Source organism: the organism of the source record quoted next, unplaced genomic scaffold (genome assembly GCF_019419815.1).
Source record: "Pyrus x bretschneideri cultivar Hongxiangsu unplaced genomic scaffold, Pyrus_bretschneideri_v1 Contig12, whole genome shotgun sequence".
In the NCBI taxonomy this organism is placed as follows: Eukaryota; Viridiplantae; Streptophyta; class Magnoliopsida; order Rosales; family Rosaceae; genus Pyrus; species Pyrus x bretschneideri.
This window is the reverse complement of record NW_025999413.1, coordinates 4,210,584-4,226,948: the sequence shown is the minus strand read 5'-3', so window position 1 is coordinate 4,226,948 and position 16,365 is coordinate 4,210,584. Positions and strand designations below refer to the sequence as shown.

At 35.3% G+C, this 16,365-nt stretch overlaps 2 protein-coding genes and 1 long non-coding RNA gene across 3 annotated transcripts; 2 read left to right on the top strand and 1 right to left on the bottom strand.

Annotated features, from left to right (window-relative positions):
- Positions 1 to 4,132: 4,132 nt before the first annotated feature.
- LOC125474225 (putative F-box/FBD/LRR-repeat protein At4g03220) lies at positions 4,133 to 4,987 on the top strand (the record flags this gene model as incomplete). Its single annotated transcript, XM_048577659.1, has 1 exon — positions 4,133 to 4,987. A coding segment is annotated over one exon (759 nt), but the record flags the coding sequence as incomplete, so codon positions are not given.
- A 288-nt stretch (positions 4,988 to 5,275) lies between these two features.
- On the top strand, positions 5,276 to 6,383 carry LOC125474122. Its single transcript, XR_007255812.1, has 3 exons — positions 5,276 to 5,453; positions 5,722 to 5,898; positions 5,976 to 6,383. It is a non-coding gene; the product is annotated as an uncharacterized LOC125474122 (long non-coding RNA).
- A 1,762-nt stretch (positions 6,384 to 8,145) lies between these two features.
- LOC103947776 (protein trichome birefringence-like 19) lies at positions 8,146 to 12,238 on the bottom strand. Its single transcript, XM_048578049.1, has 2 exons — positions 11,558 to 12,238; positions 8,146 to 9,109 (listed from the first exon to the last, which is right to left on the bottom strand). Exons 1-2 carry the CDS (start codon positions 12,065 to 12,067, stop codon positions 8,285 to 8,287), a joined length of 1,335 nt encoding a protein of 444 aa, XP_048434006.1. The 5' UTR covers positions 12,068 to 12,238; the 3' UTR covers positions 8,146 to 8,284.
- Between the last annotated feature and the right edge of the window lie 4,127 nt (positions 12,239 to 16,365).

The following is a 16,365-nucleotide window of genomic DNA, read 5'->3' as shown; positions in this document are numbered from 1 at the left end:
TCACTGTAGACAGGTAAACAGGGTGACCTAGTAATGTTGATATATGAAATTTACAATAGTGTAATACAATTGCACATTTTTTACCGATTAGTTGTGCACGACGTCGGTCCTTACTAAGTTAAAAGGACAAAATTTGTATCGATAATGTCAATAATGTTAAATATAACAAGTTGGCGGTTTGTTTGTTTTGATATACATTGAAATGTTGTTTAACAGTATTATTGATGGGTTTCGATACTTTGTAAGATGTGAATCTGCTTGATCATGACCACAGGTAGGTTGCAATTCCCAACTAGCCTCCTCTAGGCTCGGAAGGTTGAATAACCGTGGTTCGTCATTAGTTGTTTCCCTTTTTTAAGGAAAAAAAAATATTGATGGTTTATCAACATATTATGTCTTTTAATAAAGAATCAACATCATCATGTCCTGAGAATTACATTTCTAACAATCATCAACAAACACGTTATATGATCTAAAAAAATTAATTTAAAAAGTTAGTTTTCTTAACATTACCCTTATGTAAAGTATATATGTTGTGTGGAATAATCTCGCGAAGTAAAAAGGACAATGACAGCTATTCGATGCTTTTCCAAATTACAGAGAATCTAAAACTTGAACAATATCCCTCTGTATACAAAACTACGACCAAATGAGACCAATAGCTTCAGAACAAATATATTCGTGGTTGAAAAAGTTGTGAGATAGAGGCCAGTAAAATCAATCTCATCACCTCTAGTATCAACAAGTCCTTTTCATCCTCCATTGGAGTTAAGCATTAAACGGTTTTGTATAGCTCAGTAGCTGAAAAAATGGGGCTGGATATAATTGCTACAATTGTTTAAGTTCTCTTTTAAAAAATAATTGGGTGAAGGGTAGGCTGTACGTTAAGCAATGGGGCAATTTTGCTGCTGGAGTAGCATGTTCATTAGAGATAAAGATAATGCATGCATTCCTCTTTAAGACGATGAACTCATTCATCTATTTATAAGTTTATAAAGTGTATTTACCACAAAATGTTTAAAATCGGAATTGTTCCATTTCTTAATATTTATTTGAAGATCATTCATACAAAAGATTATTCGAATAGAATATCATTTAGTCATCTAAATATATGAAATAAATTAATGGTTCATCATCAATATGCAACTTAGCACTGGTGATTTAATAATACATGTAAAGAATAAGCCAGGCAATGAACTAGCCATAGCAATATTATTTGCGGTGGCCTTTCACCGTGCTCTTTTCTGTCTATTTCCACCTAGTGATATTATTTGCAGGGGTTTTTCACCTAGTGATATTGTATGTGTTCATCAGTCTGCATGGCAGAAACCACCCAGAAACCGAATGGGGAAAGAAGATTCAAGACCACAACTGCCATATCTCCTTTCCATTTATTGGAACTGAGGAGCTTGGCCCCAAAAAAAAGCTAAGGGGGAGACTACATTTGATCAGCCTGATGTCTCTTTTGCTAAATAATAGCGCGATGGGCTCCATAGAATTAAGCCTAGTCATCGATTGGAGATTAGTTTTAGAGCAAATCATGCATTTTTTAGCTTTTGGCCTATTTAGCCATCTCCATTGAAGATGACCTAAAAACTTCTCTATCTCTAGCTAGCAGGCTTGTATAAACACACATTCTTTTTGTACTTGCTGTTTGAATGCTTTTAATCGAATTCAACCTAGAATATTATACTTATAATTTGGATCTATATTGCATGGTCTTAGGCACATTCATTACCCAAATCAATATTTTCAGATTAGGGATTCGAAATACGCTAATTAAATTTTGCAAAGAAGAAAATAATGATGGAATTGAAATTAAATTTTGCAAAAGAAAAAAAAAAAAAAAAAGGAAAATTTCAATGGAATTGAAATGAAATTTTAATAAAGTTCATTACATGCTTCGACATTTAATAATTAATATGTCAAATGAAATAAAACGCTGCTAGACGAACGAGTTCACATGATGACACAATCCTTTTTCTTTTTCTTCTTTGCCTGCATCTGAAGAAAAGGAGTCTGACTGCCAAGGGTTGTAGAGGCCGACGGCATAGAAGAGGGCATAGCATAACGACAGTCTCCAAATTAGGTTGGCGACGCTAATTGCAGACCTCCAGATTTTCTTCTGTGAGGCTCATGTGTGTGTTGCGCTGATGGAGGCATACTTAAACCTTCAAGAGTTTCATCCTTAAGAATTTACCTCAAGGTCTGAGAAGAGGCAGAGAATCTCAGGGAGAGAGATGCATTTCTCTGGGGTTCTAGTCACTGACGCGAATGCCTTGTAGCATATGATGGCCACTATTGATAGCCTGCTATCAAATGATCAGGGTGAAGATCAGCCTGTCGATGTGGTGCAAATGTTTGTTAAAGAAATCAACCCCATCTCATTAAAGGACCTACACAAATCTAGAATAAAGAATTCTAGAACATTCACTAAGGTTGGTTAGCTAGATTATCCAAGTTAAAGTAGTACTTTGTAGAAATGACTAGAATGTTGTTTCTTAAGTTGGTGGAAGAGTCTAGAAGAATGGTGAGGTTTCCACCAACATGCAAGATTAGTGTAGATAATTCTAGCTTAGGAAGTTAGTGGAATTATCTAGATATCTCTAGCATGGTGTGTCCATGCTTCTCCAAGGTTCCATCCATGCCTATAAAAGGAGAATGCATCCACACCATTTGAATCAACAAATCAGCAAATCAACAAGCAACCAATCAATTAAGAAGAGCTAAGTAAGAGAGTGGGAAGCCTTGTAAGTAGTCTTGTAAGAGTGTGAGTGCTCTAGAGTTTGTCTCTAGAAAGTGAGCGAGTGTCATTGTTCTTAAGAGTGTCCTTTGAGAGTGTTGTAATATTTGTTTGTGTAATACAAGTAATTTGTTTACTTGTATTGTCTCTCCAACACTTGTGTTAGAGTTGTGTACTCTAAGTTTTTCACCCCAACAATGTTGGCACCGTTCACTGTGAATTTCACTTGTTGTTGAGGAATCTACTACCACAAATATCTATTTATATATATTGAGTTAATTACTGGTCTCGCATTGAAATATGATCCATATGTATAACGTTTAAAAAACTATGTACAGATATTGATCGACTGGTGTCGATAAGTGTGAGCAATGTGCAATCTTCTGAAGTCCGCTCACCCCCTTGTGATGTGCCCTCTTCTGTGCCGTCAGCCTCTACAACCTTGGCAGACTCCTCTTCAGATCAGAGGAAGGAAAAGAAGAGGAAAAATAAAAGGATTGTGCCATCATGTGATCTCGGTTGTCTAGCAAATCAAATTCGAGAAAGAATCTTTGCTCCCTCTTCCCTGCGTATGCTTTCTTCTTTACCGCCCCCAATTTTTATTCCAGTTGAGTTATTATTAGCATTTGATTTAAACGTTTCCATCGAATATAATGCAAATTTTTCATGGTTTTCCTTTGAATTTAATGCATCTAATGTAAACGTTCATTCGAATTTAATATCTTTTAAACTTAATTTGCCAAAATATTTTTATAACAAAAAATAACTAAAAAAAAGATAGAAGCCTTCTTACCTGCGTAAATTTATGAAAATATCAACAAAAAAGGGAACTAATAGATAGGGATTTCAACCTTAATCACCAAGTTTGCATGGTAAATACGTGAGATTGGACCCAATTTCATAGAGTAAACGGAAACTAACATCTTTCATTCACGCATTTACTTACACATTCCTAAAACAAAAGGACAAAGATGTAGGAGCCTTTCTTACCACCAAAAGTGGTTTGATTCTTTAGATCCTTTTGGAGTATATATATTATTTCCCTAATTTGGCTCATGTCAGAGAGGCAGATCCAATATCCCCCCCATCCGCCAGCCTATATATTATTCATGCATATGTACAAGAACCCCAAATGTCTCAAACCCTAACAAAAACGCAAAATAAATTCTCAAAAGCCCTAGCATTATACTTTAGGCCATGGGAAACAAAGCATCGATTTGTTGTTACAAATCATCCCACTGCGAGGAGTACTCAAACTCGAAATGTAGTAGAGTTTCAGAGTGGGGAGAGGAGGAAGAAAATGAACCTCATGAGGACTACTCAAACTCGAAAAGTAGTAGAGCTTCAGAGCGAGGAGAGGAGGAAGAAAACAAATCTCATTAGGAGTAAAACTCGAAAAGTAGTAGAGCTTCAGAGCCGGGAGAGGAGGAAGAAAACAAACCTCATGATCAAAACAGTGACAGAATTAGCAATCTTCCAGATGCTATATTACATCAGACACTTTCCTTGTTACCCATCAAAACCATTGCACAAACCAGTGTTTTATCTAGAAGATGGAGTTATCTATGGGCTTCCTATCCTGTCCTTGACTTCTCTGAGGTTTTTCCAATGCCCTATCCCAAATATTTGGTTAATGAGAAAATACTTGATCAGCAAACTAAAGCAATGAAGTCCATAACCACAGTATTGTCCCGCCGCCATGAAAACTCTAATATAAGGGTTTTTCGTGTTTCAGGCCATCTGAGTTGTTCTGATTTGTATGATTTCATTGGTCGGGTGGTGAAGCATAGAGTTGAGGAACTTAGTCTTGAAATCTGGCCGAGAGATAATTGTGAAGTTCCATATTGTTTAATTGAATGTGATTCGTTAAGGAGTCTCAAATTGGAAACGGGAGCTCTACAATATAGATGCATAGGGCGGCCAATTTTATTAAAACTTAGTTCTAAGAGTGGTCTCCGTTCCCTTCACTCATTGTCTCTAACCGGTGTGCATTTCTCGGAGAGTGCTTTGGACGATGTGGATTTATTTACCAGTTCTTCATTCCCTTCTCTTGAGAGATTGACCGTAGAATATTGTAAAAATATGAGTCATGATCTTATAGTTAGAAGTCCCAACCTCAAAGATGTAGAAATATCAATGGAATATTGATATACGAAACCAGAGAATTTGAAGATCCAATATTGCAGGGCAATACGGCTCGACAATGTAGTGAGTTGGATAAAGATTTTTGCCCCGAACCTACGACTTCTTGATTGGGAAGTTAATAAAATCACCGAGAAAATTTTGATTGACATCTTTCCTGTCCTGACTATTGAGGGTAATTATGTAAATGAATTAGTTGGATATTACTTAGAGAGTTAGTTGGATATCTGTTCGTTTGGTTTAGGTGTATAGTTAGTTGGAGAGTGATTGGTAGTGACAGATGTAAATGAGTTGCATATATACAACTATCTTGTAAAATTATTCATTGAATGAAAAGATATTCTTTTCCAAACATGGTATCACCCGTCTCTGTCTAACGACTCGATCCTCTCTCTCTTTCTGCCTTAGCTGCTACGCTTCTTGCAAATCTTCATCGCTAAGCTTCCACTTTCTTGAAGCTTCTTGTACCTGAAACCCAACTTCTTCTGTAGCCTTCAATAACACTGTCAATAATCTTATTTCTGCATCATCCCAAGTTCAAAAGCTTATACTATCTGGCGGTCTTGAGGTTCACACATATACCTATATATGCATGCTTTCTATTTGTTCACTAGTTCTCAGATTCTTGCATAATTTTGCTGGAGAATGCATGACAGGAAGGTCGACCGTCACCCAAGTCCCACATTGGAGAAATACTTTTAATTTCCTATCTTTGGTTGTTCTTGTACTACAAATGTGTGTGTGTGTGTTCATACCAGAGTCAGTTTCTTTTTGTCTATAAGCACATTGGAAATTTCCTTACATGTAATATGTGGATTTATCTGTTTTGTTTGCAGGTCCTATCAAATATATATTTTGGAGGTGGTTTACGATATTCATTTATAAATCTTCAGACCTTGCATATCTGTACTAGTTTGAAAAAATGTGAAATCCCAGGAATAGCATGCTTATTGAAGAGTTCTCCTGTAGTACACACTCTCATACTTGAACTATGGTCTACAGGCCACAATGCTGTAAGTTTTGACATTATTCTGCTGCTTTTATATTCTTCATATGAACATATACTTCTTATATTTGAAACATTCTTCAGAGATGGAACAACCCTTTGTTGGACAGCACCGGTTGCACTGAAGAACAATACTGGCAAAATCAAGTTCAAAGTTCCAGTTCCTTCTTATGTCACCTGAAGGTGGTGAAGATTTAGACCAATTTCTTGGTCTTCTATTCTACGATCAACATTGTAAGATTTTTGCTTGAACATGGATGAAGCTTGCAGGATATTTTTGTTGCAGCGTCAAACCGCTTTCTTTTTGGTTGAATGAAATCCGTAGAATAGAGGGTTTTCCTCGAGCATCTTCCGAAGTCAAAATCTCAGTTACTTCTTGATCAATGACTAGTTTTGATAGTACTAGTGTTCCAGAATGTAATGTGCATGTAATGTATAAGTTAGATTTGCTTAATTTACAGATACAATTCAAGGACCTATAAGTTTTAATATTGCCAATTAATTAATGTCTAATTCTTCTCTTTATTGGTTGAGTTCTATCAAATTATTGCTTCTTACCTTCTACTTCTGGGCAATATTATTTTGCTCTCTGTTTTGTGTCACAGTGTTTTTGGGTGGTATGAATTGTTTTTTGCCTTTGCAAATACTGATAAATATAACCGGGCAAAAGAAAGAACAAGAGTCATTTAAGCTATAAGACCATCAATGCCGCACGCAGAGCCCGAGTGTGTGCGGGCGGTGGGAAACAAGTGCAAGTTAGAATTCCATCCAAACATATTTGATACTGTTGGCATCGCCATTTCAGTACTCGATCAACCTGAAAGGAAAATACACTGTTCAAATCTTTCTTTTCTGTAAGGATTACCAGTTAGTGATTAAGCATCATTGCCTGCGTGATTATTAATTGGTATATAGCGCGAGGTCATGTTAAAGAGGTAGGTCCGTTCAATAGTGCCAAAAATATAACCAAACCCTCTAGTTTTAAGTTCCACAAGCGCATAACACATCGGATTGGATGTTATCTAGTGCACTGAAAACAAAGACTTATCTAACTAGGTGAATTACCAGGTGAAGTTATTTCTCACATATTTTCATATCTTCCTAACAAAATGTGTTGTGAAGACCGCCATTCTGTCTACAGGACAGAAGGACCTATGGGCTTCCGTTCCCAATCTAGACTTCTGCACAACGATTTCAGTGATATTGCCCGTTTTTTTATGATCGTTGAGATTTTCTTTCAGTGAGTTATCGCACATCAAAAAGTTATGTCTACGTTGTTGGTCTGGTAGTCAGGGCTGTTCTCATAGTATTAATGGTTGGATTGACCTGCGGAGAGTTGTTGAGCTTGATCTTGATGTTATAACATATGCACATGAGTTGCCTAAAAGCCATTTTGTGTATAAAACACTGATGAAATCGAAGTTGAGATCAGATTTCATTATCAACATTCCGACCACAGGGTGTTTCCCAAGTCTCAAGTTCCTCCACGTTACAATTGATTTGCCCGATAAGGATTCAATCTGTAAACTTTTCTCGTGCTGCCCTGTTCTTGAAGATTTGAAAATAGAAGGGGACCTTTGTCCTTTTTTATTATCGAAAAGATGATGACATTCAAGACGACCTCCCCTTGCTTTTCAACATTTCAGCATCTGAACTGAAGATACTAAGGATATATTTGAAATTTGCATGCAATGTTCAAAATAATGCGTGAAAACTTTTAATCAATGCCCCAAAGCTCGAAATCTTTAATGTCAAGGAGGATTTTTTTTTTTTTCAGAATATAAATTCGAGCCTGCGAAATCCGCCGTCAAAGCCAATATTGATCTCGGTTGTCATCGTTTTCCTTCCTTTTGAGCTCACCGTATTGAGGTACGTTGTGCAGGGCTAACTTCTTTCTTTTACTCTGTTTACTAGTCAGGATTATAGTAAGGAAGAGCATGGAGGAAGACGACTCGGGCATAAAGAAGACTTGGATCTATGAAGTCCACCAAAGAATGTTCCTATCGATATGTCACGCCTCAAGACTCTGTTTATAACGGTATTAAAGAGATACCAAGTCGACATTGAAGTAGCAAAGTACATGCTAAAGTGCGGTCAGGCTTTGCATAAGATGATTATTTCTGCTTGCGGTGATTTGTCTGCAAAGGAGTTATACAGGGAGTTTTTAATGGCTGCAAAGGGTTCTACCTATACAGTCAAATTTATCTGATGCAATTTTAGGTTTACGACATCATTTTATATACGAAGGCGCAGGTGGTTTAGTAATACTTATCATAGAGTCACATTCTGTAGCCACCAATAACATCTTGAACAAACTTTTAACACCAAAATACTCTGCAACAAATGAATAATCCATTTATCAAATACGTACCAACTTCGGTTAATTGCATCCGTCAATTCGATCTTCTGTCTCTTGAAATCAGGTGCTTTTTCTCCTCAGCTGATCGCATACCCTCCATCTTCAACATCTCCAGCAAGAAATCGCTCCATGTATCGATCGGTCCCGGCAAGCACCAGTGCACACAGTCGTTATACAAAGTCACATTTTCATTTGGCCAGTGCCCATATCTACTAGGATGACCATCTGGCCTTAATAACGTTGCCTGCGTTGTGTCCAACAGCCTGTATTTCAACCCCTTCTTTCTGCCTTCCTTTTCAGCTTTCCTAAACTCCTCAATTTGGATCATATAAAGCTCCAAATTTAAACCCTCCAACCGTGTCTCGTTACTCTTATACGGCTTCGTTCGCAAACAATTTCCTCCTTCATTCCATATTCCATTTTCGAAATGTGACGGCGCAAAAGTCCTAACATATGTTATACCCTTATAATTTTCTAAGCTGTTGATGGCCTTAAAAGCTGTCCTAAAAGCCTTTCTATGACCATAGTGCTTGCCTAGGTCAGGTACATTGTCTAGGAGGCAATAATTGCACCCAGTAATCTTTCGATTTTCGTAGTACACCATCGGCCGGAAGAACCAATGCCCCGCAGCAAGTATGATGTAGTCGAATTCATTAATCTGGGTTGTCCATGCCTCGTCAAATTCGTCGAGGTAGAGCTCGAAAAGGCCGGTCTTGGTCGGACCGTCAGTGTATGTTGCTTCTTTGGATTTGACCAAATGTGGAGTCCAAAACGTGGCCATAGTGAAGTTGTAGGATGTGTACTTCCAGCGGATGAACCTCTGGTCTTCGGTAGTTGAAACATCTATTGGATATTCCACCTAATTTAAACACCAACCAACATTTATTTGTACAGATTTGTGTTTAGCAAAAATTAACTTCTGTGGTGTTTAGCAAAAATGGAAATGCTTTAGCGTGAGTGATTATAAAACATCGCATGATAAGTACTTCTTTCTTTGATATGACGTAATTAATTACATTAGGGTTGAGAATAAATTGATATCGAACTCCATATTCACAAGATTCGAACTTAAACGCTCTCAGCTGCTTACATCCAATGTAATTAATGTATTATATTTGAGACCAAAAGATTTATTTTGTAGACGGTGAGGGTTAATCATTTGTGTTATGTATAGGGAAGTCGAGGGCCATATGATACAGATATAATAGGTCATCAACATGCACAAGGTTTCGGATAACTAAATAATAATCCATATAATAAGACACAGTAATAGACTAACACATGGGAAGCTAGATCTGTTTAGACGACAGTTGTCTCCACAAGTATGTCTGTGGGTTATTCGGCTGATCGAATATATGTCATGGGGCTCCACAGACAATTAGACATCATCTTGGATGCCCAAAAGCATTTTTGTATTTTTATTCTTGTTCTGAACTGAGTTTTTTTTTTTTTTTTTTTTTTTTTTTTTTTTACAGAAGCGATGTTAGTGGGAGAGAATCGAACCACACAAGGTCTTGTCTACATGAATATATGTTTTACGCCGTTTAAACTACATGCTCTTTGCAATTAACTACGAATTTGGGAAGTAGAGCATTTGTGTTTTGAGACTTCTTTAACAAAAAAAGTAACTTAATTATTCTAATTTAAATGAAGAAATCGCACACAAGTGCAAAATGGCCAACACGCTATACTGCCTAACCTACCTAAATTACAACTACGCATAGATTTTTTTGGTGCTATAGCTTACTAGACAATTTAAGTGATGATTTATGCATGACCAGTCGGATCGGTGTATGCATGCTTTTATGTTTTTATTCTTAGGAAGAAAAATATATAAAGCCTCCATGTTTCGATGCTTCATTGGCCATGTCAAATTTTTTATTTTTTTATTTATTTTTATTAAGAATCCATGTGAAATATTATAAGACACAGTCATTCGCACAACAAGGGATGGAAAAGATTCCTATCATGCATCTACCTAGCTACTAGACAAGATATTGTGATTAATAATAACAAGGCTCCTATTATTTTTACCTAATCCCCTTTATCCTTCGATAACATAAATGGCTTAGGTCAACTAACCTTGAAGATCTAAGTCTCGTGCATATTTAGACAAAATTATTTAACTAATCTAGAAGCGACAGCGACAGTTGCCATGGGAAAGTATATATATATATATATATATATATATTCGGATTTGAATCCTCTCCGGAGCAGAGGGTCCAAATCCTGCTGATCAAACAACATGGACCGTTAGATTAAAATTGAACGGCTACAAACAGGGAAGCCTTCTAAAAGTTATAATAATTGTAACTGTTAGATTTTGATTCAACGATTCATGTTGCTTGATCAGCAAGATTCGGACCATCTACTCAGGAGAGGATCCAAATCTATATATTTCAAGATCCAATCCAAAGTATATTCTTTCTCTCAACTTCTCCTTTTTCATGAGAAATTTTTTAGTGTGTACATAATACGAAGTGAAACAATACATATTATTATACAATTAGAGAGACATTTAAAAAAAAATTCTCTAATTATATAATAACATATGATGTTATGATCCATATTTCGAGCATATTGAAAGACCTTTCGTTTTCCTTTTAGTTTTCAAGTTTCAAAGTCGATAATTAACTACCATGCATGTTCATTGAAGGGACCACAAAAAGCTTTATCAGACAAACCTTGGCTGTCAGTGTGTGACATATGTGTATGCCTTTATCAAAAATACAGATTCTTCATGGTATATAGAGATACATTAGATTTGTACAATCATTACATAATAAACAGGATTTGTCTTTGTAGTGCAGTAGTAGTTCAACTTTCTATTTATTAAATTAGTAAATAAGGGGAAAAAAAATTATTCAAGAGTAATACTAGAGAAACTAACTATTTATACCAAATTTTATAAACCATATAACGTAGTTTTTTATGATTGAATTATTACTTAATTGCTGATTAACGTGTTTATTTTATATTAATGACACATTACATAATTCGCAAACTAATTTAGTTGAACAAAATCTCTCACCATAACATGCAAGACTTTTGTTAGTAAGAAAACAATAACCATAGACACTTTTTCTCTTCTTACGCACCTTTTATGTTTTATCATCAGATTGAATAAATCAAATGAAGACAACGAATAACATAATAATTAATTGTGCATGAACTAGTAATTAAGTATGTATATGTTGATTTACTAAGAAAACCAAAAGACCATATCATGGTAACATTAAACAATAAATAACAAACAAATATTAGATGGTAAAGGAGGAATATAGAATAAAGGGCTAGGCATACGTACCCTTGAAAGGAGGCATATCATGGACTGCATTTGGTTTCTACCCACAGAGTCTCCAACAAATGCCATGGACTTCCCTCTAAGCAATTCGAGGAACTGAGCCGGGTTGAAAACGGGTAGCTCACAATCATCTGGCTTCCACTTCCACTTCATGAACTCAGTGTCTGGTCTTCCATACTTCATGCAGTTTTGGTGCTCATGGATTGCCCAACATGTTTTGTTTGTGTAGTAGGGAGCCTCTGGATTTGGAACCCATTCTCCAGTAAATATGTCACACTTTAAGTTGCTCGTTATAGAAGGCAAATCCTCCTCCTGAGCAGATGATGATGGAGAGGGGACTAGTGGGTTGGAATCAATAGTTTTTGACACAAATAAAGAGCGGCATATTGAAGGGTAATAGAGTGGGATGATTGTAAGAAGAAGTAGGGCACAGACTAGCAGTACAAATTTTTTCGGTGCCTTTTGTGGGCGTATTTTCCCAAAGAGAAGCTCATCAATGGCTTGGTGCTTCATTAGAGAGAGAGATAGAGAGACAGAGAGAGACAGATACAGAGACGCAGAGAGAGGAGAGAGAGGAGAGAGAGTTCTCTAAAGGCAGTGGGAAATGATGAGAGAGTACTGAAACATATAGGTGTGGAAAGTTTCATAGATCACAAGGAGGGAGGGTGGTTAGTGATTATTATCGAATTATTTATATTATATCGTTGTGGCTGTGTTACAATGTGCATGATGCTACCCTTAACCATATAGATCTCTTCTATCTACTAGCTCTTTCATTTGGAGTATATGATCCTAGCACGTCTCAAGAGAATCATCGAGATATACAAACACGTGTAATTTAAAACGAAAGTTAAAAGAAAAAAAAAAATACCCTAAGGCTACAACTTCACATCTTTGAGGACCTGCCAAGGATGTAGTTGTGATTTAGTGGAAAAATTGTACATATATTTATACATATACATATACATATACATATACATACATAGATATATATATATATTTATAGGATTAGGATTGAGAACACATGTTTTTGGCACATATTTTTACACACATTCTTGTGGAATTAATTCACTTCTTAATGTATTTCAACGATCTATCTTTTATGTTTTACCTCAAAGATCATGTCTGCCAAAAATCATCCAAATCCGAAACCATGTGATCGTTTGATTAATTTTAATGTTTCTTTATAGTACTATATTCATCCATTTTTCTTTGCTATAAATGAATGTTTTAATGGTTTTGGATTTGTTGTAATGGTTTTGCAAGGATGATCTATAAATGACGTACTAAAATATAGGCGATTCAATTGTTCAAATACATTACGAAGTGGATCCTAGTAAATGAATGTCAAAATTTATGTTAAAAGCGTGTGTTATTCCCAAATTCTACCCATATATATTATTGCAAATTATTCAAATCTTTGAGATGGATGGCTATTATTTCAGTGTCATGTTGTAATATCGTGTCGATGCTAAAGTACAAATTAGTCTACATTGCAAGACTAGAAATAGCATTATTTGGTCATCAAAATTATTTTATTAATGTTGATTGTAGCTCATGTGATCACAAATCCAAGATCCAGTGGTTCGAGAAGTTATAATATGATGCGTGTGTGTACTATATTGTAGTATGTATGCAAAATTCACATCTTTGCCACTTTTAGACCGGAATGTTAAAGTGACCAGAGATGATGTGGTTGGTTTTTAGCATCATTTGAGAAAGTTCTCTAATTGTGCATGGGAAATTACATCAAACTATTGGCCGCCTGCCCCGGGAGATGATCATACTGTCCCCATGGCATGCTCGAAAGTCACACATATTTGGTCTAAGCCTCATTAAAAAGAAATTATATGACTTAAAACTTTTATTTCTACTCAACGGATCACCATCTTAATGAAGCTTTTTACAGCAAGACAAAAAAGTTTAACTAAGCTACGGACATCTTTACCGACGAGAGCCTTTGCTGTTTAATAAAAAACGATATTTATACATCATTTCATTCAGCCAAATAATAGAGATAATGATATGATATGATCGATTGTATCATTGATGTACACGATTAGATTGCCTAATTAGACAATTATGGATAAAATACAAAACACACACGTATACTTCGTTTTTATGTATACATTAAATCAGTTGGTATTACATTAGCATCGTGAATATATATACACTTGATCTGACCCTAATTAACCTTCTATTAACATGGTGTTATATGCTAATTAATTTATTATATATATATATATATATGTATGTATGTATATATGTATGTATGTATGGTTAATTAAGCTGAAAAATTAGGTTGGGTTATAATCATAACCACCATGAAATCTGCTGCAGGACTTTGTGATTGGTGGCTCCACCAGTACTTCATTAACTTGGATTATTCATGATTTGAATTATACATGCCTCTAAATTATTTAAGTCAAATTTTCTTTATGTTAATCATCATTTATAAATCCTACATTATTATCCTTCTAATTTGTTCCTTCTTTTCTTTCTTTATATTTATTATGGTTGTTACATGTATCTGCCATGCCATCATCAGTGTTGACTGAACATGATTTGGATGTTTAGCTAATTCACTTCAAATTATTGTTTAGTTAATATACAAGTGATAGGTTAATTAAGGTGACTTCACCATCCATGAGATTCAAATCTAAGACATCTCACTTCTAAGTAAAAAGGAATATCACCAGACCGCAGTACTGAGTGGCCAAAAGAAACACAAAATGCTTTCATGAGTGCCCATTGTGTGGTTTAGCCGAATTTCCCCTCCCCCTAGAGTAAAAATATCGATGTACTTAAAAAAAAAAAAAATTAAGGTGACTTCAAATTGTTGTTTAGTTAAAAATACCGTTTTGAAAACAACTTATTGGTCTTACAATGTTTCTTAAGCACAGCCTAAGCCAACATTTAGCTAAGGTGTTTTCATCAGCCCACTATAATACCCCGGTTTACCAGCCTAATTTGTTTCAGGGGGTCAGCCCCAAGGTTTGTTGATGTGCTAACCATGGATTTCTAAATGGTTTTGTATCGGTTGCTCTTCGAGTTGTATATTTTGTAGCTACATAACTTATTGATCATGAATGTGTGTACAAGCGTATGAGCGGTTTCTAACTGTTGGTGCACATGATGTTCATAATTAATTAATAACGTTTTAATTATTCATCAATTGTATGTGAATGACAGATCTTAACATTATTCTTGCGATAACGTTAAGCTAGGTAGCAGTAGGAAAATGACTGGGCCTTCCTCTTCTAAAACCATCTTCCAACACATTGTAACGTACTAATCAAAAGCTGTCTAAATATACATGGATTGGATCCTACATATTGCATAACCATTGATATGTGATCAAAAGTCAAAACCGGTATAACAAACCCTAACTTCAATCAAATGAACAACTAGAGGGATATTTATAACTTTTGTTTATCCCCAAAATCGAATATGAATATTGGAATGAAACAAAAGGGTCATATAGAACATGAAATCCGAGCGACATAAAGTACACATAAAAGGTTTTGGTCGTGTAATTCTGGATTTTGGGGTTTGAGATTTTATGAGGATTCACACAACTTGCAATTTGTGGATTGGATTGATGATTGAGATGCATAAGAAACAGAAGATAATTGAAATTAGAGAAATGTTAAGGAGATTTTCTCAAAAGTGAGACTCTCCATGAACTCTCTGTCACCACATGTTTTTTACACAACGTTTTATAATATTGGCACAAAAAATAACGTTAAACTATGAAATGACGGAGAATTCATAGAGAGTTCCACTTTGAAAGTCTCCTTCGCATCTCTCTTAAAGTTACGTCCACTTTTACTAGCTTATGACCTATATGATGACATCTACCATTTAATAATTGACATTAAATTTCCGTGGAGGCAAAGAACTCGTACCTTTTTTGACATATGCAATGCAACCATTGCACCTCAACTTCAAGATAATCTGGTGTTTTCAAGGCAATGTAAATCCCAAAAGGTAACCGTAGGAAAAAGTGGCTTAGTTTAGTCATTTTTTATGAGAACGATAGTTAGATATGCATGGCTAATATCTATTTGCAGTACGTGGTTGCATGGCTATCTGAAAATTTGAGGTTCCCCTCACATGCATGTCAACCTCTAGCTAGTTATATATATACATCATCATTTTCCATCATTAATAAAACGATAGTAATTAGCTTAATTTGAATATTGAAGTTAAGGAATTTACCACCTCACATGTACATTTGTCACTATCATACAATCCCATTTGTCTTAGAGACAATATATATTTAGATACTATCTCATTCTTTAAGGACAAACCTAAACCACTCCCTACAATCGGTGTTGTTTGGCCAACAAAAATATGTCTTCTCTATTTACATAACAGTAATGCTAAAGGCAAAACTTTTGTGTGAAGTTTATTTGTCAAATAATGTGTTAGTATACTTGTAAAAGCGTTACTCATTACAAATTAACGAAACCCAGAGTGAGCCCAAACTTGAAATAAATATTCACATAATTTGATAATTAGTGAAAAAATAAACACATTATTTGTCAATTGTCACACATACATATCAGCTTTGATATGTGACTATCAGATTGGTCAAGTTGGCCTTGTTTTTTGTTTTGGGGTTCTTTTTGTTTTAGAATCCCTTAAATTTAATCTAAGATGTCCTTTTTGAAATTTGTATATTCGTTTCATCTCAAAAAACAAAATTTGGAGAAGAAATTTGATGTGTACGTAGAGTAACTTATTTCATAATTCTTTCTCCTTTTTTAAAACGGTAATTAATTTCATCATGTTTGCCCCCACTGAAA